We start from the raw sequence: 24,206 nt of genomic DNA on the forward strand, positions 1-24,206 counted from the left end.
ATGGGGAGAACATGCAAACTCCACACAGAAAGGCCCTCACCAGCCGCTGGGCTTGAACCCGGACCTTCTTGCTGTGAGGCGACAGTGTTAACCACTACACCACTGTGCTGCACACTGGGAATCAATTTTGTAAAACCTGCACCTTCACCGGTTTTCTCCTTTCGTATACTTGCAGTGTTTTGAAGGGTTTTGCAGGGGTCATGCACTATTCATAACTGTGGAAGAGTAAACCCAAATTCTCTATTTTTACCTACAGAAGAAGAGAGAAAATGTAATTCAACATAGATTTGTATACTGGCCTGTACTCATTAAAATAAGCTTTGTTAAAATGCCTTTCAGATTTTTCAAGTGTCAGTCATAAGAATTTTTCCTGACACCCAATTATTTCTGTTTAGTGGACTGAAAGCTACTGAATTCGAATCACAGACTTCCAATTTGATTAGTTTTTTTTAATAGAACAATTAATGAATTTAGGGCCACATGGTACAAGGTAAACCTGTAGATGGCAGTAATGCAACACTGTGGATGCCAGCTGCCGTAAAACCCAAAAGAAGAAGAATGTAAACCTGCGCATGTGCACACGGACTTCCTCTGTCTGCTTAACTGCACAAAGCGAGTGATTTCATGCACAATATTTACTAAGGAATCACCTCAAATTAAATAACTTCCCAGCCACAGAATGGCCTGAGTTGTTGTTTTTTTTGAGATACTGCAGAAATAAACACATCACAATGACCAAATTTCAGAGGGAACTAAATTTCACCGATTTTATGAAATTGAAAGGCCGTATAACTTTAATGTCTGGAAAGATTTACTCTACAATAGGAAGCATCTATACATTCTTAGAAAAGGGTTCAAGTAGTATCTGGAAGCATTTGCTAAAGAGTCATCTTTAGTTGGGATTTATACGGAACTGTTTAGGGTCTTATTTCTAACAGTGTATAAACCGTATACATGGGTGTTTATTTTTTTCATTTTTGTTTTTTTTAAGCTTTAATGTAAAGTTAGCTTAAGCTCACTTTAAGCATTAATATCATCACCATAATTTCTAAAGATCTCTTAAAAGATGCCAAATTAATGAAAATGGTGTTTGGACACAGCAGTAATCTGCTTAAAGGCTTTTAAATGCTAGATAGCTCACTGACTAAGCAGGAAAGAGAAACCCCACCATGTCGGTAATTATGCTGTTTTGGCAGGTGGGAGATGAGATTGTACGCATCAATGGCTATTCAATTTCCTCATGCATCCATGAAGAGGTTATCAGCCTTATCAAGACTAAGAAGACTGTGTCACTTAAAGTCAGATGTGAGTCAGGATCCTGTGCTCTAGTAATTCATTTAAAGAAAGATCAATGTATTATTGTATTTAAATAAGCATTTGGATTGATTTATTATTTAATTTATACTGTATCCGGTAGATCAGTTTGTATGGTTTCATTTACAGATGTGGGAATGATTCCAGTAAAGAGGTAATTTTACACGTCAGCATCTGTTACCATGATCATGTCCTAAAATGCACAATAGATAATACAGTTTGTATTCTTGCTATGCTGTTGGATAGTAATTGGACAGGAACCCAGTTCCTCTTGCTTTGGCTCTGCACTCCAGCATGGTGGATAGTTACTGGAACAGTGGGAATGATGTTGAAGGGCTGCGTGTCGGCTTTATTCAGTATTGTGCTGATGTATACTGGGTAAATCGTCTTAGAGCCTTTTTTCTATATTCAGGCACATTTTCCTGGAGTCAGGTCTTTAGTAAGTCAAGTGCTGGGTCAGTGGGTTTCATTTATAATGACTAGTCTAGAATCATTCTTTTTTTTTTTATACCTGAATAACTATAGCTTTTACAAACTACTTTTTGCTGCCGTCAGCAGTCACATCCGCTGAGGACGACAAATACATCTGTTCCACTGGCAGCCATAAATGCCCATCTGTCCTTTTTTCACAACTAATGTGGTATGATTTGGATTGTTCCTTTTTTTTCTTTTTTGTTTGTCCATGCCTTCCTTTTCTTACCCGTCTCATAAAAATGAGAGAACTATGAACAAAAAGACTCTTATTTCTTCATGTTCTACCCTATCTGGGCATGTATTGCATCAACAAGAAGAGGATGGGTTCCCTTTTGAGTCGGGTTCCTCTCAAAGTTTCTTCTTTTATGAAAACTGATCATTTGTAATTATGCGCCTTTTTTTATACCAACACAAAGGCTGTACAATATGACAAAACAAAGACAATAGTGCATAGACAGTGAATACAAGATATGTAATGAACCAAGGGAAGAGGTAGATTTTTTTTAAAGTGAAAATTAAATCCTTGAGTGATTTTATACAGTATCAGTGATTTGTAGTATATATGCCGTACCAGTCAAAAGTTTATACACCCCTACTCATTCATAGGTTTTTCTGTATTATCATTTTCTACACTGCAGAATAATACTGAAATCAAAACTCTGAAATAACATATGGAACACACACGGAACTATGTGACATACAAAAGGTGTTTTAAAAAAATTAATATTTTAGATTCTTCAAAGTAACCACCGTTTATTTCCCCCCCCCCAAAAAAAAAAAACAACACACACAGGCTACAGGATTGACAGACCGTATAAGAAACAAGGGGATATAAACAATTAGAACAACTGAGATAATAGAAATAAAAGAGTAATGACAAAAAAGGTAAAAAGTAGGAAAGATCAACCAAAAACAGAACCGGAAAAAAAGAGGGGAAAAAAATGTTGTAAAATGATCATAATGCAAAAGGACAGCGAGAGAGAGAGAGAGAGAGAGCGCAAAATCCCATCATCCCCCAGACACCAGCGAAGCAGACAGGTGCCCGATCCAGACACGGCAACCACCGACGGACACTGGGAATCTAAGTATACATTTGGATTTCTGTAAAGCTGCTGTGTGACACTAAATCTGGAATGGAATGCTCAAAAACCACATATGGGTGTGATGGTCAGGTGTCCACAAACTTTTGGCTATATAGTGTGGGTGTTCTTTGCTGGAGTACAGATCTAAAACAAATGTTGTGCCACTTTTTGATTATGTTGAATAACATTTAAAATATAAGAATGGTTGTTCAGTAATGAGATTACTAATCCACTGTCTCTATCAGTTCCCCTGATGAGCCACTAAAATGGCAGTTTGTGGATCAGTTTGTGTCTGAATCAGGGGTAAGTCCCAACATCTTTTATATCTCCAGTAATCCTCATTATGTAGTGACACAGTTATTACTGTTGACTTGCAGCAAAAGAAGAGCAGTGTTGCTGGCCTGGCCTCCATCAGAGGAAAGGAGATTAAGGAGAAAAAAGTGTTCCTCAGCCTGGTTGGCACCAAAGGCATGGGCATCAGGTAAAAGAGTGTTCGGTGTATCCCAGGGATGTTCATTCAGATACAGGAGCACTGGAAAGTTTGATGGTTTTTATTAGATCTGTCATACTTGATCCAGTTTATCGCCTAATCATTACAGGTTACAGAAATACTCCAGTAGTTTTCCTACGCTGAGGAAAAACAGAAAGATTCAAGATGTTTATTTGTCATATACACAATAACAGACACAGCGGTTTATTATTGGGTAATGAAATTCTTATTTTGCAACTGCCTGACCAAACTATGCTTACCTATATATATATATATATATATATATATATATATATATATATATATATATAATATGAAATATAAAGTGCATATGGAGTGCAAAATATAAAAGTAGAATGAAAAATGAAGATAACATTTATTAAAAAAAAAAAGGAGAGGCAAACAAACAATGTCCAAACATAGAGGTAGATATACTGTGCAATGTCTTGTGCAAAATTGCTAATATAATCTGTGGTTCAAAGCCTGATGGAAATATAGAGGTAGATGGTGATTATAATCCTTGGTTCAAAAGCCTGATGGCCTGGGGGTAAAAACTGTTTGTCAGTCTAGTAGTCCTTGCTTTCACACTCCTGTAGCGTCTGCCAGATGGTAGGAGCGTGAATAGTCTGTGTTGTGGGTGTGTTTGGTCCCTGATGATGCTCTGTGCTCTTTTTGTGACCTGGGTGTTGTAAATGTCCTGTAGTAGGGGAGGACAGCTCCACAGATGAACTGTGCCATTTTAATGACACGCTGGAGAGCCTTTCTGTCCTGAGTTGTGCAGTTCCCGTACCACACAGTGATGGAATTTGTCAGGACGCTCTCCACTGTGCACCTGTAGAAGTTGCTGAGGAGTTTGGTGGACAGTCCAAATTTCCTCAGCTTCCTCAGGAAGAAGAGTCTCTGTTGAGCCTTCTTGATGGTCTGCTGTGTGTTGTGTGTCCAGGTGAGATCCTCACTGATGTGAGTTCTGAGGAATTTAAATGTTTTCACCCTCTCCACCTGTGTCCCGTTGATGTGCAGCGAGGCGTGCTGGTCTGTCCTCCTCTTCCTCGGGTCAATAATCATCTCCTTGGTCTTCTCAGCATTCAAGGAGAGGTTATTTTCCTGGCACCAGGAGACCAGCTGAGCCACCTCCTCCCTGTAGGCTCTCTCATCTCCACCAGTGATCTACCTAATGACAGTGGTGTGACAGAAACTCTGTTTATTTAAAATTCACCTAGAATGTAGAGGCGTCAGCATGTATCAGGCTTGTAGTACTCAAGTCCAACTCGTGCCCTAATTTTAAGGATTCGTGACTTGACTTGGACTTGAGTACTGATGACTCGGCCTTGGACTCGGACTCGTGCAGTAACGGCATACTTGCCAACCCTCCCGATTTCGGCGGGAGGCTCCCGATTTTAGCCCCTGTCTCCCGTCTCCTGATCGTATTTGTTAAAAACTGGATAATCTCCCGGTTTTGGGAAATCCCTACCGCCAAGTTAAAAATACTCCCGATTATGTCCAATCAGAATCGTATAAGAAACACTGCCAACTGATTTTTAACCGATTAATGAACAGAACGACAGTCACTTCCGTAATGTAGGATTCACCCAGGCTGTCCAACATTTTTTACAAGCAGTCATTGATCATGGCCACTAAACCAAATACCAAATGGCAAAAATATGAATGCAAATACCAGGTTGCATGGGAGAATAAATTTCCATGGATAAGCAAATGTTCGACCAGCCAGTTACACATTTTAAGGTAAAGATACCTTAAATCAGAATACAATGGACATTCAGGGCCATAGCCAGCATTTTAAAATCACCGAGGTCCGTGATGCGTGCACAAAGCACATGCCGAAAAATTTTCGACATATTTAAATGAGAGGGGTGAATTACACGTCACATGGGATCTATTCCTGAAATTATTTTTAATGGTGTTTGAACTGAATATCATCAGTTTTGAAAAAAAAAATCATGTATGTGGCAAGAGTAAGAATAATTTAAGCTTGTTTAATGGTTTGATCTGGCCCAAGCAATGAGGACAAAACTGTGCTGCTTCGAAAATGTAAATTTAACAGCTTCATGAAAGTGCGCTGATGGCTACCATGAAAAAAAAAAACGTGTCTACTGCACTGCGTTCCTCCCCCAAGTCGCGCGCTCATTCGGTTTTGTTTTCTTGGTCTCAGAGCCGCACGCATGAAACAGACACAGAAGACAGAATCAACGTTTAACATAATTAACAATGCACTTTTTACAGAGACGTTTTAATGTTATTCTTTTATTTTTTTATCCAGTTGAATATTTAGCATACAAATGTATTTTCAGCTCTTAAAAATGACCGAGGTCCGGACCTCAGTGGCCTCATAGCTGGCTACGGCCATGTGGACATTTGAGTGTGAAATTAAACTAACCTTCCATACCATTTCAGAAACAAACTGTACAACTTCTAAAGTGTTTAGAGAAATTTTGCATGCAGAGAATTTGTTTGATGAGTGTATTTGAATAGCGTGGTCGTGTCTTAGTGCTATTTTGAATTTATGTTTGAAAGTTTTAAGTGAAAGTTTACAAGTGAATTATCTGGAAAGTGATTGATTTTGATAGAGTTTTGAGGTTTTAAGTGAAAGATTACTAGTGAGTGTATTTTGGTCGGACTAAAATTTTGCATTCGAGTGAATTTCTTTGTGGAGTACATTTTGATAGTATGGTAGTATTTATAGTGCCATTTTTAAATTTTGTTTGAAAACTTTCAGTCAAAGTTTGCAAATGAGCAAATTCCTTTGATGCATTCTGATAGGATTTTGATAGGATTTCTAGTGCTTTTTAAACATTCTGCTGAAAAGTGTTTAGTGAGAGAGATGCTTTTTAGTAGCACTAATTAAGACAGTGCAGTATTTATTTAATTGAGTTGTTACTATTTTGGTTAAATCTTATTAAAATTTTGTTTAATTTATATATGATATTATAGTTCTCTGTATTTTTACATGAGCTTACAGAAGGAAAACACATTTGATGCAATCCAATAATACTTTCATTCACTGTGACTATTTTAAGAAATTATAAACATTCTTCTAAAGCATCGCTTGTGTTATTTTCTGTGGGTCTCTGTATGTATACAATATTCAGGCAGGAGATTTTTCAGCTCAAAATCTGATTTAAGACTTCCCTTTCATTGTTGTTATATTAAAATTCAAGACGAGTATTAGTTCAGATTTTTCACTCTGAGCTCTCTCATGCCTGATACATGAATCCCATAACCTATAGTAACTGATAGAACAATATCAACAATTCAAAAACTCTTTAATTGTGTACATTTCAAATGGTTTGCAATTAATTGGGATCCACTGTTTTTATCGTTTCAACCGCACATCATACCCTCGGCCAATTGAAAATGTCGTTCACGCACTTTTCTCCCCCATGAGAATTTTGAAAAGTTGGCAAGTATGTAATGGCATTTGGACTTGTAAATTGGAGACAAGGACTCAGGTTTTTTCTTTTTTTTGTAACATGCCATAATAATTTAGCATAAGATATTTATACCAGCATGAATTTTTATACTAATTTTGTGCAAGAGTGTCACACCTGTGCGCCTTGGCGCGTGCATCAGACAGACTCTCGGGCACGCTCTGGACAGTGCGCGCGCGCCAAACGGACTCTCATGCGCGCACTGTAAATGACTCGCACCTGCACAGGATTAAGGCGCAATCAGCGCGCCTATATAAAAACTGTGAAAACACACTTACTTTGCGAAGTATTGAGTTGCGTTGCTAAGACAATACTGAGCCTTATTTCCTTGTTTGATTTCCTGATCCCTGATTTCCTGTTTTTCGTCTCTGAGCCTGCCGAGTCTACGATAGACTGTTTGTGCCTCGCTTGGCCTGTTGCCTGTTTCACTCTTTTATGATTTTTCCTGCCATTCTGGATTGCTCACCTGTCTTCACTTGTATTAATAAACACACCTCCTGCACTCACATCCATCTCCCAACCATCTCTGACAGAATACTTCACACTCCCTGACAAAGAGAACGCACATTCACCTGTTCATACGTCATGTTCAGGAACAAACTAATGTTAATGTTGCTGAAATAGCCACCATCAAATGGTGCGGTTGGAGTCTTGTTCTTGGACTCGACTTGGATCAATAGTGGGCTCAACTTGGACTCGACTTGAAATTTTCTTAATGACTTGGACTTGACTTGGACTTGAACACTGGGGACTCGAGACTGGACTCGAGGTTTAGCGGCTCGACTACAACAATGGCATGTACAGTCTAGCTGTAGCAGTTAAAACTAAATTTTTCTGCTTTTTCAGCTACTTCAGTCAGACCATGCATGAATAAAATTCTTTTGGTGGAAAAGCCAGGCAAGACACGAAGAATGCATTTTCTCCTTGTAGCAGTTAATTTTGCTTTGCACCAATGCCATAGAAGTGAATTTGTAGTTTGGTAACCGTGTTTTGTGATAGAAATAAAAAACAAATCTGCAGACCTATGGTATCTTGTCTGTGCAATGTGTTGTTTATTGGTGCATGGAACAGTCATGTCTGATGTACACTAGGGGATACTGTGGTAAAGTTGTGTTGTTTTTACCTGATAGGATTTTCTCGTGCGCAATGTTGGAACCTCTGAGAATGGACGTCTAAGGGCTGTTGTTGAATATGCACATAAAAATATATTATGGCAACATTTTCTACAAAGGCCATATGAATAATGACCTATGAATAACAAAATATTTAGGTTATAAACCTGTTATAATGTTAATATCACTTTCTGATAATATTTCTGGCGGCACGGTGGTGTAGTGGTTAGCGCTGTCGCCTCACAGCAAGAAGGTCCGGGTTCGAGCCCCATGGCCGGCGAGGGCCTTTCTGTGCGGAGTTTGCATGTTCTCCCCGTGTCCGCTTGGGTTTCCTCCGGGTGCTCCAGTTTCCCCCACAGTCCAAAGACATGCAGGTTAGGTTAACTGGTGACTCTAAATTGACCGTAGGTGTGAATGTGAGTGTGAATGGTTGTCTGTGTCTGTGTGTCAGCCCTGTGATGACCTGGCAACTTGTCCAGGGTGCACCCCGCCTTTCGCCCGTAGTCAGCTGGGATAGGCTCCAGCTTGCCTGCGACCCTGTAGAAGGATAAAGCGGCTAGAGATAATGAGATGAGATGATAATATTTCTCATTTAAAAGGAAAAAATAAAATACAAATGAAGAGCAGTCTCATAATAAGCTTGCTTACTTTGTTGTGGGTGATACATGAATATTACATGGTTGCGCGAAGATATGAAGTTTATCTTCTTGTATGGAATAAAATATTTTCGACACAAGAAGAGAAACTTCATGTCTTTGTGCCACCATGTAATGTTCTATATATTATATGGATACATCCACACCAAAAAAAAAACCCAAGTTAATCAAAAGACTTTTTTAATTTTTTGAACCGGTTCGCCATTTTAACAACGTGCAGGAAAACAGTCAGCAGGAAAACACTGGGAGTGATGTTGTCAGAGTGAAATATCTGGAATTATTATTCATACAGGACACTTTTTCAATGGAATAAAAACGTATTCTATTCCCTTCTAGCGGGTTTCATTCATTTGGTTCGATAGCATGCAATATTGTTAGCATATCGCTTATCCTACATGTATAAGCACAATACTATTATTCTACATGTATAATCCTACACTCTACCCAATGGAGAATGAGCATTGAATATGGTTTACGATATTGCATGGTTGTCAAGACAACATGACGTCACACGTTGGAGACATAAAACGTCCGTGCTAGCGAGTGACTGTGACAATTTGTAAACAAACATGGCTGCCAGGTTTTCTTCATTAAATTCAGAAGATTTTGAGAGAATTTTGAAAGAGAAAGACACACTGAACACCCAAAAGGAATGTGTATGTATAATAATAATCATAATATTGGCTGTCTTTTTTTCATGATATATTCCATTCAGCTGAATAAAATATATCTGATATACCACGAAAAAAAGCCAGCCAATATTATTTAAATATGTCACTCAGATCCGCGATGTATTTCGTATGAAAAATGTGAGCTTTTCAACACGAGAAGATAAACTTCATATCTTCAAGCCAACATGTGGTGTTCTTTTTATTATATAGACACATTCACAAACAAAAAGTACCCAAATTTATCAAGATAATTCATTGATTTTCATCAAGAGTGACATATAGAGATTTATGTCACAGTTTTGAACCTGCATGTCCCGGATGTAGCACGTATGAAAAATATGAGTGGCGTATTTCCCAGTAAAACACTTTGTTTCCATCTAATATGTTTTTATTAGCACTATTTATAATGTATTGTGTTAATAATTCATAATGCATAGTAAAGATAGCTATAAAGTGCATATAAAGTCTCATAAATGCATTTTACATCATATGAATGTGTTCATAGTTTATTATAAATATGATTTTCATAGAAAATGTTACCTCTGATATTATATCAAGGTACGTCAGGGCCAGTAAATCTGCAAGTTCAATGAAATTTCCAGGAACATGGTGCAGTACACAACTTTACAGAAGCACAGTGTAGAGGAGTAAATCGAGTGCCGATATGTGACATGACAGTAGGTGGGTTGCCTCCACTAAACTGAGTAAACAAGTTTCTTTTTTTCCCGAGTACAGTGAAATATTTTCAGTAGACACTGATTAAAAGAAAGATGCTGGAATATTTCTGTAAGTGTGTGAGAGCAGAGAAAACATGAAACATTGCCCTTAAGGGGTTTCGCAGGTCTAGGATTAAAAGGGTATTTCCGGAATCAGTATGGCACACGAAACTCATTAACGACTGAAATTCATTTTTCCTGGTTGCTGCAGTATCTCAAGTGGACCAACTCAAAAGCCAGGGATCTACATCAGCAATGTAAAGCCTGGATCTCTATCTGCAGAAGTGGGTCTACAGGTATTCACATTTCATTATGTGATGACTTTTCTAATGTTGCACAGAAACTTCTTCTTTAACAAGTCATTACTGATTTCTTCTCAATACAAAGAGACACTAACATGACATGTTTATTGGTTTTGGGGCTGTAGGTTGGTGACCAGATTGTCGAGGTCAATGGGGTGGAGTTCACTAATGTGGACCACAGGGAGGTAAGGCTCAGCAGTATGGCGGTATTGCTGGGTTTTGTGTGACGTCACAACTGCCTCATTAATTATTCAAAACTTTAGCTGGTGGTCTTCCAAAATTTATTTGACAAAGCGTTTGTAAGGAGAAGGTGCATTGCTCACATGAAAAATGCCTTACGCTTGCGTTGTTTTAGGTTGTTTGACTCGATCAAACTGTGAAACTGATAAAAGCTTCTTCAGGGTTCCCCGTGAACTAATAAAAAAGGGTGAAAGAACACAGGATTTCACAAAAAGACGTCGAGAAAGGTGGCTTTTTGAACCTCTCAGTGAAATCGAAGGGAGCCGAGTCGAAGCATGCTCGAGTTTGCAGTGATCACTTGGTGAAAGGTTTGTATCTCCCTCTCAGCGATGTCCTTAGTGTTTTCCAAGTACTTTTCTTGCTATGTATCATTATTTTACGGTACTTTTTTTAGTCACAAAGCGCTAAAGTCCCCAGCTGTTTCTTTGTTTACTCCTCACTCCTCACAAAGTCCATATGCATGAAGGTCGCGACAAAATTCGTGCCCAGCCGTACAGTTACAATGCGCCGTGATCACTTCTCCGTCTTGTTTAACCAAGATCCAGGTCTTTAAAGGGGTTTCTGATGATCTTTGTGAATGATTTACCTGAGAGATAAGAGCCAACACAAGTGAGAATCAAGCCAACTGTTGTTTGTTTACACTTCAACTTGTAGCGCTTTGTTGTAAAGACGTGAACGAAAATCTTAAAAAAACATACTTGCGCAGGGGAAAAAAACAACACATTCAGCAGCGACTTGATAGCGAGGTCCTTTACCCAGCCACATGCAAAAAAGTTGTAAGCCTCCATACTCTTCCATGCTTTCATCTGTTTTGCGGTGTAGAAGGACGTCTGTAACACCAGATAGTTCGAGATGTCGGGGAACTCGACTGAAGGGTAGTTTTTCAAGATTGTACGACAAATCCTTCTTTCCCAGACTGTAGGGGTCGATTCGATTGCACATAGCAATCTTCTGAATATATCTAAAGCCAGCAGTGGCTTCTAGATTACGAGCAAACGCTGATAAGTTATCACTAGTTGTTTGCACTACGGCATCCGTTTAGACCACCAGCTATTTCACTTCCGGTAAAACCACTAAGAAAAGTCACGTGACTGAAACCCAGTTTCTTTTTCTTTTCTAAGTTGTGCAAGTGCTAAACCAACAGAAAATACTGTGATGTATTTGCAGGCAGTTCGAGTGTTGAAGAGCAGCAGGAGTCTAACTATCACAGTCCTCACTGGAGCTGTAAGTTCAAGTAATTCTGTCCACCTCATACACATTTGACTCATGCAGTTCTCCACAGTGCTTATTAGCACGTAGCACAGTCTGTAACTCGCAGAGGAATCCATTCCACACAGTCATTCTCTAAGGCTTCTCTCAAGGACAGGAAATCAATGTATCTGATAAGGTGCTAACTGCAAGACTTCAGGATTTGTCAAGCACACTGGTAACTCTTAAATCGGAAGACAATGTGACCATAAAATCCGATCCCTTTTATTCTCTGTGTCAGCTGTGAATGATAAATTGAAATGTGTAATACGGTTCTAAGACCAGCGGGACACCAGGGTTTATTGGTGCAATTTATTCTGGCCTGTTCGGAAGTTTTTTTTGTTATTGCGATACTGCTGACAAATATATATATTTTATAAGACAGATATTGTATATCTTCTTTATGGTATTGTGTATGGTACAGTGTTGGGATTGATGCTGGTCCCCCTGCTGTCTCCCTGGGTATGAAATAGCAACAGAAATTCAAATGAAAGATTTGACGGAAAGCAAAATGAGCTCTTTACGATCCATGCATTAAAGGAAAAATCCACCCTGAGGGACTCGCATTTTAATCTTAACAATTAACCCCTGTGTGATCTTCAGTGGTGTCGAAGATTTATTTTGTTATGAAATTTTGAGATTATATTTTAAGTTTAAACTTCCATCAACGATATTTCAGTGCTGGTCTGTTTTCCCTTTGGTTAACAGTTTCCTACATTTACCCACAGTGCTGAGTGGTGCCAGTGAGATTTAGAACTTGCTTCATCTCTGCTTAAAGAGAGCAGTGCAGCAGCACTTTAGGATGCTATTCATGCCAATACCGCCACTAAAGCTTCTCTGGGTCTTTGCTGTAACTCAGAGCATCTATGTCATATATCTGCATTGCATTCTGGAACTTTTGAGTCCAGCATTCACTTTCTGCACTACTTCTCTGTTGGATTTCTCACTGATATGATGTGGAATATCAAGCGACAAAATAAGTTCTTGCTGACCAATATTCCTCATGATAAAGATCACTGATTTTTTTATTTTATTTTTTTGGCCTATTAAATGCCGTTGCAGCCATGCTCGCATTGTGCCTGTGTGAAGGCAGTGCGGTGCACAAACGCTGACTTCTCACACGAATGATGAAAATACAGCACCAGCCAACACATTAGCTAACAAATTGCCACCAGAATCACTAAACACATCGACGGATTGGACATACAAGGCTCACCCATGTTTTTTTTTTAATTATAAGGTGAAGAACCACCAACATGCCATTTTTGTAAGACATTGTTGATAATCAAGCATATTTCACTCTGCTACCCTGAGCTGAATGCCACAAGATAACTTTTTTACTCACAAAATACCTTGAATGGTGTTTTTAAGGGGCCATCACCAAAAGCGTTAGTTTCTGTCACGTGTTATTAAAGCAGCTCATTTAGTTATTTATTCATTTGTTTTATTTAAAAAAAAAATTTAATATAATTAGCTCACTGGCCGTAGCCGATGAGCTGTTGCCATCACGCGACGTCTGTTGTCCGTCCATCCACAATTCACAAAAGTCACAACTCCTCCCTGAGTTTTCACTGGATTTTGATTCTGATTGTTTTGTTTGGAAGATCTAATCAGTCTGCACAAAAGTTACTCCCTGGTTTTGTGATTTCTCATTAACAAGTTACAAATTAGGCCGATTAACGAACTTTCAGGAAAATCGCTGCTACTCCTCCCTGAGTTTTCAATAGATTTTTATTCTGATTGTTACCTCGCCCGCGACAGAGTAAGCGGGACGAGGTATTGTAATCAGTGCGGCTTATTATTTGTGAAAATTGGAGATTTTTGCAAGTATGTTGATCTGTCCGTTTGTTTGTTTGTTGGTGCTCTAGTGTTGTCATTTCTTGACCAATCATCACCAAAATGCACAGGATAACTCACTAAGCTCACACAAAGACGTCATTAGTTTTTGGTGGGTCAAGGTCACCAAGGTCAAATCTTGTAAAAACACCTGATCAGCCATAACTTCCGTTTCTTTGTGATTTTCATAACTATTGTGCTCTGCACGACTTTTCATTTGTTTGTGTATCTGTCTGTTAACAATCTAGCATCTAGACGGTTGCACCGATTGACTTCAGATTTTCAGGGTAGGTGGGCAATGGTCTGTAGATTACCTGATTAAATTTTGGGCGTAATCGGGTCAAGATGAAGGTCAAGATCACTGGAAAGGTCAACCTTTTCGGTCAAAATAACATATTTTCCATTATAACTCAAAAACGGTTGCCGATAGACAGACATTTACTATTATGAGTATATAGGAACACCTATATGGCCTTTCATTTGGCACCATGATCTTTGACCTTGAGTGAGCTTGAAAGGTCAAACTCAAGGTCACAGATTTTCAGAGGGCTGTAACTTGAAAACGGTTAATGGTAGACAGATATTTACTGTTATCAATTTATAGGAAGTGCCATATGGGCTTTCATTTGGCACCATGACCTTTGACCTTGAATGACTCTGAAATGTCAAACTCAAGATCATGGATTTTCATAGGACTATAACCTGACAGCTGATGATTGAGAAATATTACCATTATCAACATATAGGTATAAAATAAGTGCTGCCGGGCGAGGTTTGTTTTGTCTGGAAACACTTTTGTTTTGAAGATCAAATTGTTCTAACTGTTATCATGAAGAACAACTTGGCTAATTATAAAGAAGTCTGGTTTCTCATGGTACGGCCGTGTGAGCCACTGCGTCGCTGACACACTTTTTTTAAATATTTGTTTTAATTATTTATTTATAAAGTAATTGTAATATCTGCTAAAAAAATTTTTTTGCCATGATATAGCCTCAGGTGCTGACATGGCATAAGAAAATCACTCGCTCACTCACTCACTCATTCACTAAACACATCACAAATATTTCAATGTAAACATATTTAATGTGTTTCAGGTTAGACTTTTCCTTTAATGTTAAAGTACGAAATCAAACACTAACTTCAATGAATTTAAACTTCAGTTCTGATTGACAGTTAAACGATTTAAATATCTAGTAGGTTCAAAAGATGAGGTTTATAATCAGTGTCTGTACGTATGAGTGCATGCATGTTTGTGCAAGTCTTGATAAGCTTTTTCATATGGATTTATTTCAGGGCAGAGAGTTGTTCATGACCGATGAGGAGAAGCTGGCAGTAGAAGCTCGGCGAGAGATTGAGCGCCAGGAGCTCATGCAACAGAAGAGAGTGGCAATGGAGACCAACAGAATCATCAAAGAGCAGCAGGAGAAAGAGCGCCTGTCAGTCAGAGACTGCTCTGTCACCAACTGATGGCAGAACTTTGTCTTATATGAGAAGAAAATAGATTTTCAAGTCAGATTTGTATATCTAGTTCTTTATACTAGTTTATCAAATTACAATGCATCTGGATAATGGATGTATTAAATGCTTCAGAATAATCACAGGATTTCACATTTAATAGATAATAAATGGAGGTATGAATAATTCACGACCCATCCGTGGCTTTAGAACATTGACGTGTGCATTTCATTTGCACATCTCATTTTTGACAGACCGTTGGTTGGTGATCATTGCTGTTATTATTATTTTTTAAATTATTATTTGTTCGCTTGCAGGAGGAAGATGGAGATTTCCCAAAAGGCTGCAGAGGAAGAGGAAAGATACAGAAAAGAGATGGAAAAGTATGCCTGCTAAGTGTTCGGTTTAAACAGAAGTTAAATAGGCTGGTTCAGGTCCTTGTTTCATGTGTACCGGTATGTATGTGTTTTAGGATAGAGGCTGAAGAGATAAAGCATAATAGACAATGGGAGGAAGACTGGGGTTCCAAAGAGAAGTCCAAAAGTCCATCTCCTGTCCCTTCTCCTTCACCTCCATCACATTCTCCACCTCCATCGAAACCCAGGAGCTCAGGTACGATCATAGCATTGAGACACTGGAGCATGCTGGCACCTGTATTCCCTTGCATGAACGTGGAGAGTGAAATCTTACGGAAACTTTCCTGTTCTTCACTGATGATGATCATATGCTCACAGCATAAGTCATCTAGACATCTACTTTTATCGATTTACCTTCCTTGCCTTTTTTGCTCATCTGTCACTTGACTGGATGTGCATTCATTTTTTTTAATGAATGCAGTCTCTTTCTCTTTTCTCCTTTGGTGTGTGTGTGTGTGTCTGCTGTGACTTGCACTTGTGACCTGCACAGTTGATGAAGTTAACACTGATGAAGAAGAAGAAGAAAAAGAAGAAGAGGGCAGAGAAGTGAGTGGAGTTGAACTGTTCTCTAAGAGAACTCAGTCTCTGCATGTAAAAGTTTTCCTTTGACAACCCCTTCCTTCACTTTCTCGTCTAATTATGCATCACAACGCATAAAAGGACACAAGCACTTTCACTATATTTCTTTTGGTTGGGTCATTTTGGAAGCTGTTGAATTTAAGTTGTATGGTCGGAACACATTACTTCCTGTTTAACTCTTTTAAATCTTGATCCCATAGCTCGCAACTGGTTTTACCGCTATGAAGGAAAACTCCCTACACACAGAAAGGTACTCTGCGTGTTGGAATGGAGAGCAGTGTTTGTGATAAAATTTCAGATCAAAAATGTATTCAGAAAAGAGTCTACGTTTACTAACTACCATGATGAAGTCATTGCCCTTTAGTGTCATTGAGAAAACATTATTTATATGTATATATAGTAACTGTAGTGTGTGGCTGACAGCATGTGGATGGTATTTTGTGTGTTGTGCATAAAAACAAACTTCTGTCCAATATCGAACAAAATTATTATAATATTCAGAAAGGAAAAGAGACAAAGAAGAAGAAAAAGATGTCAAAGACAGACACGCTTCCAACAGAGAAGAAGAACAAGAAAGAGATGGAGTTTGAGCTGAAATTGGCCAAAGAAAAGGAAGAGATACTTGAGCGAGAGAAACAGATGAAAATTAATCGACTCTTGCAAGAGGTAAAATCTTCAGTCAAGTGTCATTATAGTGGAATTGCCAGAGTTTTATTTTGTTGTGGGTAAAAACAGCACAAAGGGAATCCAGTACAATAGTCTGTTTAAGGCCTCTGAGGTGTTTCTGCAGCATGTGCTGGTGTGGGCAGGTAACAGAGACCGAGCGGGAGGATCTGGAGGAGTCGGAGAAAGTGCAGTACTGGGTGGAGCGGCTTTGCCAGACTAGACTGGAGCAGATTTCCTCTGTGGAGAATGACTCTCCCGAGGTAAATGCTCAGACTGGATGAAGATTTGCAGAGCTTGTGTTGATCTCAAGATTATTTTGTGTGGAGTCTTATGAGTAGGTTGAGTTGGAGTTGCAGTGCTTTCTGTGAAGTGGAGAGGGTATGATTTTTAACCAGATGAGCTGTTTTGTGCAGATGAGCCCATCACGATCTCCTGTATCCACGGTGCAAAGATTCCCTGGAGGTTTTCAGCTTGCAACTACTGACCTGGATGACATCAACCTGGATGAGGTGGATCAGAGTCTAAGACAGCCTCTGAAAAAACTGGCCCCTACTCCGCCCACTTCCAATCAGTTCCCACCACCTTTACCTCTTCCTCCTCCCTCACCCCACTTCTATCACAAATCTGTTCAACCTTCTCCATCCCCTAGGCCATCTCTTGCTCCCTCCTATCCTCCTCCACCTTCACATCCAGCCCCACAGCGCCCACCTTCTCCACTTGCTCCCAGAGTGCCCTATGATTCAATCAGTCGTGGACGGCCACCCCATACCACCCCCCGGGCTCAGACTCAGGCCCCCTGGTCTCCATCTTTCTCTCCCCCTCCCCCTCCACCACCTCCACCGCCTCCTCCCCCACCACCACCTCCTCCACCACCTCCTCCACCTCAGCATTTAGATTACCAAACCTTCCCTCAAAGCTACCACCAACCCCACAGTCCCTCAGAACATAGGAACGAACGGGAGGACAATGGCTACAGGCAGCAAGGGAGCTACCGTACGAATGCCCCAAATGAACCCACCTACCGTGGGAGCGCACAGGTAGCAAACATTAGTTCAGTTAATCAAACAATACTGTGAACTGCAAAGAGCAAATTGAGCACTCTTAGTTTGACTGGATTGTAATCATGGGTGAGATTGTGTGTTTGATTTATAGGTTGCAGGTTAAAATGGCATGAGTTGGGGTAGAAAAGTCTGTTTATAAGTGGACAAATCAGTAGCCCTGGTATCCAGGACAACCAGATATCATGTCTGGGTAATTTGTTCTGGGTTATTAGTTTGTGGTTGCCTTTGGACAAATAAGTTCAATAACCAGAAAAAGTAAGCCTTCAGTTGTTGTGTATGTTTACAATAATGCACTGTACCTCAATTGTATTAAAACCCCAAATTAGAAAAAGTTGGGATGGTATGGAAAATGCGAATAAAAAAAGAAAACGGTGATTTCTAAATATACCTTGACTTGGATTTCACTGCAGACAGTATGAAACCAAGATATTTCATGTTTTGTCTGGTCAACTTCATTTTCTTTGTCAATAAACATCCATTCCTGCATAAAGGCCGAGTCTTTAAGGAGCAAAGATGGGCCGAGGATCTCCAGTTTGTCAACAAATGTGCGAGAAAATTGTTTTAAAACATTTCAGTGTTCCTCAAAGAAATATAGGAAGGGATTTGGATATTTCACCCTCTAAGGTGCATAATATCATTAAATGATTCCAGGAATCTGGAGGAATTTCGGTGCATAAAGGGCAAGGGCACAAGCCTAAGCTGAACACCCATGATCTCTTATCCCTCAGACAGCACTGCATCAAGAACTGTCATTCATTTATAGCTGATATAACCAAATGGGCTCAAGATTACTTTGGCAAACTTTTGTCAAGCACTACAATACAGAATTACATCCACAAATGCCAGTTAAAACTTTACTGTACAAAAAGGAAGGCTTATGTTAACTGTGTCCAGAAATGCTGTTGACTTCTCTGGGCTCGGAGGCATCTGGGATGGACCATCACACAGTGGAACTGTGTATTGTGGTCAGACAAATCAGTATTCTAGGTCTTTTTTGGAAGAAATGTGTGCTCTGGATCAAATACAAAAAGGACCATCCAGACTGTAAAGTTCAAAAGCCAAGGTCTGTCATGAAATGGGGTGCCCTTGGGAGAGGTAACTTACACTTCTGTGATGGCAGCATTAATGCAGAAAAGTACATTTTGGAGCAACGTATGCTGCCGTCAAAATGAAGATAATTTTTCCCAGGGATGTTTCAACAAGACAATGCAAAACCACAGTCTGCACACATTACAAAGGCATGGCTGTGGAAGAAAAGGGTGTCTGTCCCGTCCGTCCCCAATAGAGAATGTGTGGAGAATTTTGAAACGAAATATGACAATGACAACCCTGTAATGTTGCACAACTTGAGACCTGTTTACAAGAAGAATGGGACAAAATAACACCTGAAATGCCTCATCACTTGGTGTTTTCAGTCAATAAACATCTTTTAAGTGTTGTGAGAAGGAATGGCAACATTATAAGGGGGTAAATGGTTTACCATCTTACATTTTTTGAAATATGTTGTAAGATCAAAATTGAAATGTGTTCATTTTTGAAAAAAAAATTCATGAGGTAAAATATCAAATAATGTGCTGATGTGGTGTTTTGAGTGCAAGACAGGGTAAAGATTATTTACAAATAATCGTTTTCAGTTTTAATTTCAGTTTTTTTAAATTTAAACATATTTGGGGTCAGAGTTTGCTCCAAGAGCATGAAGGCTCATCGTAAGGCTCATGCTTAATTTCAATTTCAACATACCATCCCAACTTTTCTGGGGTTGTACTACAGTCTCACTGCCTGCTGCGCTCCACATTGGCTGATGGTGGAGTGGTTTTTACTAGGTACAGAGTCTTGCAAAAGTATTAATCCCCCTTGGTGTTTGTCTTGTTTTGTTGCATTACAAGATGGAATTAAAATTGACTTTTGGAGGGTTAGCACCATTTTTACACAGTATGCTTATCACTTTAAAGGTGCAAATTGTTGTTTGCTTGTGACACAAACAGTAATTAAAATGAAAAAAAAAATCTAGATTGTGCATAGTTTTTCACCCTCTTTCGTATGAAACCCCTAAATGCGAGCTGGTCCAAACAATTCACTTCATAAGTCACATAATTAGTTGATTAAGATCCACCTGTGTGCAATCAAAGTGTCACATGAACTGTCACATGATGTCTGTATAAATCAGCCTGTTCTGGAAGGACCCTGACTCTGCAACACTACTAAGCAAGCAACATGAAAACCAAGGAGCATTCCAGAGAAGTCAGAGACAAAGTTGTGGAGAAGTATAGATCAGGGTTGGGTCATAAAAAATATCCCAAACTTTGAATATCCCACAGAGTGCCATTAAATCCATTATAGCAAAATGGAAAGAATATGTCACCACTACAAACCTGACAAGAGAAGGCCGCCCACCAAAACTCACAGACCAGGCAAGGAGGGCATTAATCAGAGGTGCAACAAAGACACCAAAGATAACACTGAAGGAGCTGCAAAGATCCACAGTGGAAATGGAAGAATCTGTCCAGAGGACCACTTTAAGCCATACACTCCACAGAGTGGGGCTTCATGGAAGAGTGGCCAGAAAAAAGTCATTGCTTAAGAAAGCACATTTGGAGATTGCCCAACAGCATGTGACTGACTCCCCAAACACATGAAAGAAGATTCTCTGGTCAAATGAGACTAAAATTGATCTTTTTGGCCATCATGGGAAATGCCATGTGTGGTGCAAACCCAACACTCTGAGAACACCATTCTTACAGTGTTGCATGGTGGTGCATGGTGGTGGCAGCATCATGCTGTGGGGATGTTTTTAATCTGCAGGGACAGGAAAGCTGGTCAGGACTGAAGGAAAGATGGATGGCACTAAATACAGGGCAATTCTGAAGAAAAACCTGTTTGAGTCAGCCGGAGGTTTGAGACTGGGACAAAGGTTCACGTTCCAGCAGGATAATGACCCTAAACATACTGCGAAAGCTACACTGGAGTGGTTTAAAGGGAAACATTTAAATGTCTTGGAATGGCCTAGTCAAAGCCCAGACCTCAATCCAATTGAGAATCTGTGGCATAACTTGAAGATTGCTGTACACCAACACAACCCATCTAACTTGAAGGAATTGGAGTAATTTTGCCTTGAGGAATGGGCAAAAATCCCAGTGGCTAGATGTGCTAAGCTAATAGAGACGTACCCCAAGAGACTTGCAGCTGTAATTGCAGCAAAAGGTGGCTTTACAAAGTATTGACTTTTTTCTGGGGGGGAGGATACCTATGCACACTCCAGATTTCTGGGGAGGGTTCATCTTAATTATTGTTTGTGTCACAGTAAAACAACAATTTGCATCTTTTAAAGTAGGCATGTTGTGTAAATCAAATGATGCTAACCCCCAAAAAATCCATTTTAATTCCAGCTTGTAATGTGACAAAACAGGACAAACACCAAGGGGGATGAATATTTTTGCAAGGCACTGGAGATTACTGTAATTAGTGTGAGTGGAATGACAGTCAGTGTTTTCAGAATGAAGAATACACAGTTATGGGAGAGCACTGATAAAACTGAGCAAAATAAAATGCAGCCCAAAGCTGTGATATGTGACTCTTACTAATGCATATCAAGAGAAACTAAAGATCCTAGCCAAACTCAAATAATATATTTTCTTGCAATGCAAGGAAAAAGTGCTTGAGATTCAGAGGTGGACAAAGTACCCAACTTCATTACTTAAGTCAAAGTACCGCTGGTCAAATGTTACTCCAATACAAGTGAAAGTTGTACAGTCAAATTTTTACTTAAGTTAAAGGACTGAAGTACTTGCTTTTAAAAATACTTAATTATTAAAAGTACAGTTTCTGTCAACGCATTGTTGTATTATTGCCACAATGCTTACAAAACCTAATGCCGTTACCAAAGACAGAAATGTGAATTCACAAAATGAACACATGCTGTGCATCATGGTGGTTTAACGTTAAGCTAGCTAGTCAGTGAAGCTCCACCTGACATGCTAGCAAACTCTTTTCAAACTCGAACTCATATTGGGTAGCTAATGCTACTAGAAAACCACTACACCACCATGGGTGGCACGGTGGTGTAGTGGTTAGCACGGTCACCTCACAGCAAGAAGGTTCTGGGTTCGAACCCAGCAGCCGGCGAGGGCCTTTCTGTGTGAAGTTTGCATGTTCTCCCCGTGGGTTTCCTCTGGGTGGTTTGGTTTCCCCCACAGTCCAAAGACATGCAGTTAGGTTGACATGGGGCGGCCTTGGGCTGAGGTGCCCTTGAGCAAGGTACCTGACCCCTGACTGCTCCCCGAGTGCTCTGGTGTGGCTGCCCACTGCTCTGAGTGTGTGTGTGTGTGTTCACTGCTTCAGATGGGTTAAATGCAGAGGATGAATTTCACTGTGCTTGAAGTGTGCATGTAACGAATAAAGGTTTCTTCTTCTTCTTAAAGATTTCTACATTCTGTTTATTTGGCAAGATTATGCTAAAACATATTTCTGAAAGGACTTCAGATAAGTTAACATTATTCATGTTAGCATAACTCCGTTTTTACATGCTAACTAACAGTGTCCAAGTTAACTAGCTATGTGTTAACGTTAGCCGTGGACAAGGCTACGGCAACTTGGCGGGCAAATCCATAGAAAGTCATTTTGACTAACCAGACTGCATAGCTACGTTTGCAATGTTATTGCTAGCTTTAAAAGCACAGACAACTTCATTGCAAGCTTTCTCTTGGAATAAAACGTTTATATACCTCAATGTGCTTCTGCAGTTTGGACGGCGAGTTTTTATAGGCCGTGATGATGTTTGTTTTCGGCAACCAAAGCAAACATTTAAAATGAAACAGATCTTTAATCCTTTCAGAAAACTGAAATATGGGTTCATGGGCCATGGGTGCGTGCATTCCCCAGAAGAACCACCTCCTTCCATTCTGCTATCAACTGCTCGTGTTCTAATAATAATAATAATAATAATTTAAATTTATATAGCGCCTTTCTTAAAACCCAAGGTCGCTTTATAGTTATAGGGAACAAACCAAATAAATAAATAAAGTTCACCAAATAATGTTGAGAAATAATTGCGCTTGATTTTATACAGTCTATGGATATGACGTGACCCTAGTGATTATTGACTGGCTGTCTCAGTGTCACCTGCGAAAAAACCAATCGTGTTTTAGAAAAGAAAAGAAAAAAAACATCCACTTTCAAAGCCGCTTCATAGTAACGAGGACCTTGACAGAAATGTAGTGGAGTGAAAAGTATGATATTTGCCTTTCAAATGTAGTGAAGTTAAAGTCATAAGTTTCCAAAAAAAAAAATACTCAAGTAAAGTACAGATACTCAAAAAAGTGTACTTAAGTACAGTACTCAAGTAAATGTACTTTGTTACTGTCCACCTCTGTTGAGCTTGCACAAAATAATACATTAAATCATATTTATTATGTCACATATCACATTTATTATGAGCAATCTAATGAATTTATGATTTGTCCACCACTGCATTGTATGCTAAGGTGTAATCTGGTGTTAACTGAAGTACTGAAATTTAGATCTGACATTTTGTTAATATGGTCTAGGTTATGAGAAACACTTCTAATGTTAGCAGAATATCAACTGCCAGCAGTCCACTGGTGAGCTTCAACTATTCTTCTTTTTAATCAAGGACTATGGGTAGTCCCGTTGATTTTGTATTTATAGTGAATTGCATAGGTCAGATTACTTTGAACTGTGGTTTTCACTAATGTCATCTCCCATCTACCACATGGTCATTCTGTAGCAAATAGCACCCAGCCCTCCTAATCAGAGGAGACAAGTGATCCCAGTCATGTCAAAACCAGTCATGCTTCCCCAATCCAAGCCCTCATACAGACCCGTATTACGACCCGAGCCCACGGTAAGTCTGAGTGTGCATGCTATGCTGATGGAAATATCAAGGTGTTAGCTAACATCTTTTTGGTTAACTGGATATTATTGTGGAGATTTATTTCCAATTAATGAGTGATAAAAGTGTGTCTGCAGGTGGTGCATCCCCTTGACTCATTGATTTATGAGGACAGAATCTCAAAATGAGTATTTCTTCCTTGAGGGAAAGTGAGAGAGTAGAAGGGGGATGAAGAGAGATCAGAACGTGCTGTGCACTTTGAGTCTTTGTCTGCAGTCCAAAGGCTGTGATTGATGGACTTTCTAGTTTTCGAACCAGTTGCCTCATCCATACTTAGCCTGCAAGCCTTCTTTTATTAAATCACAAGAAAACTCTACTTACTTTGTTCTGCCTCTGTTCCACCTTGAGAATTAGAGTTGGCACATGCGTGTGATTAGTTCACTAAAAACTGAGTTTGAATCACCTGGCCTTTGCCTCTCTTTGTTTTTGCTTGACACGTACATGAAATAGAATTAACCTTCATCCTACCAAGTAGGGTCCATCTGGACCCCGCACCTATATGTTTGTTTGCCATTTTAAAAATATGTGACATAC

General features: G+C 39.4%; 1 protein-coding gene across 2 annotated transcripts in view; it reads left to right on the forward strand.

Moving 5' to 3' along the window:
• ush1c (Usher syndrome 1C) overlaps positions 1–24,206 on the forward strand; it is a 62,471-nt gene that overhangs the window by 26,170 nt on the left and 12,095 nt on the right. The window contains exons 5-15 of one of the 2 annotated variants that reach the window (XM_060910027.1): positions 1,197–1,305; positions 1,444–1,468; positions 3,116–3,173; positions 3,248–3,351; positions 10,173–10,257; positions 10,389–10,448; positions 11,671–11,727; positions 14,881–15,023; positions 15,360–15,425; positions 15,515–15,654; positions 15,949–16,004. In XM_060910027.1, the coding sequence (XP_060766010.1) occupies positions 1,197–1,305; positions 1,444–1,468; positions 3,116–3,173; positions 3,248–3,351; positions 10,173–10,257; positions 10,389–10,448; positions 11,671–11,727; positions 14,881–15,023; positions 15,360–15,425; positions 15,515–15,654; positions 15,949–16,004 (903 nt within the window). The remainder of the gene's footprint in view (positions 1–1,196; positions 1,306–1,443; positions 1,469–3,115; positions 3,174–3,247; positions 3,352–10,172; positions 10,258–10,388; positions 10,449–11,670; positions 11,728–14,880; positions 15,024–15,359; positions 15,426–15,514; positions 15,655–15,948; positions 16,005–24,206) is intronic. The other variant, XM_060910034.1, reaches the window with a different exon arrangement.

This window comes from Neoarius graeffei, chromosome 2 (genome assembly GCF_027579695.1).
Source record: "Neoarius graeffei isolate fNeoGra1 chromosome 2, fNeoGra1.pri, whole genome shotgun sequence".
Lineage (NCBI taxonomy): Eukaryota > Metazoa > Chordata > Actinopteri > Siluriformes > Ariidae > Neoarius > Neoarius graeffei.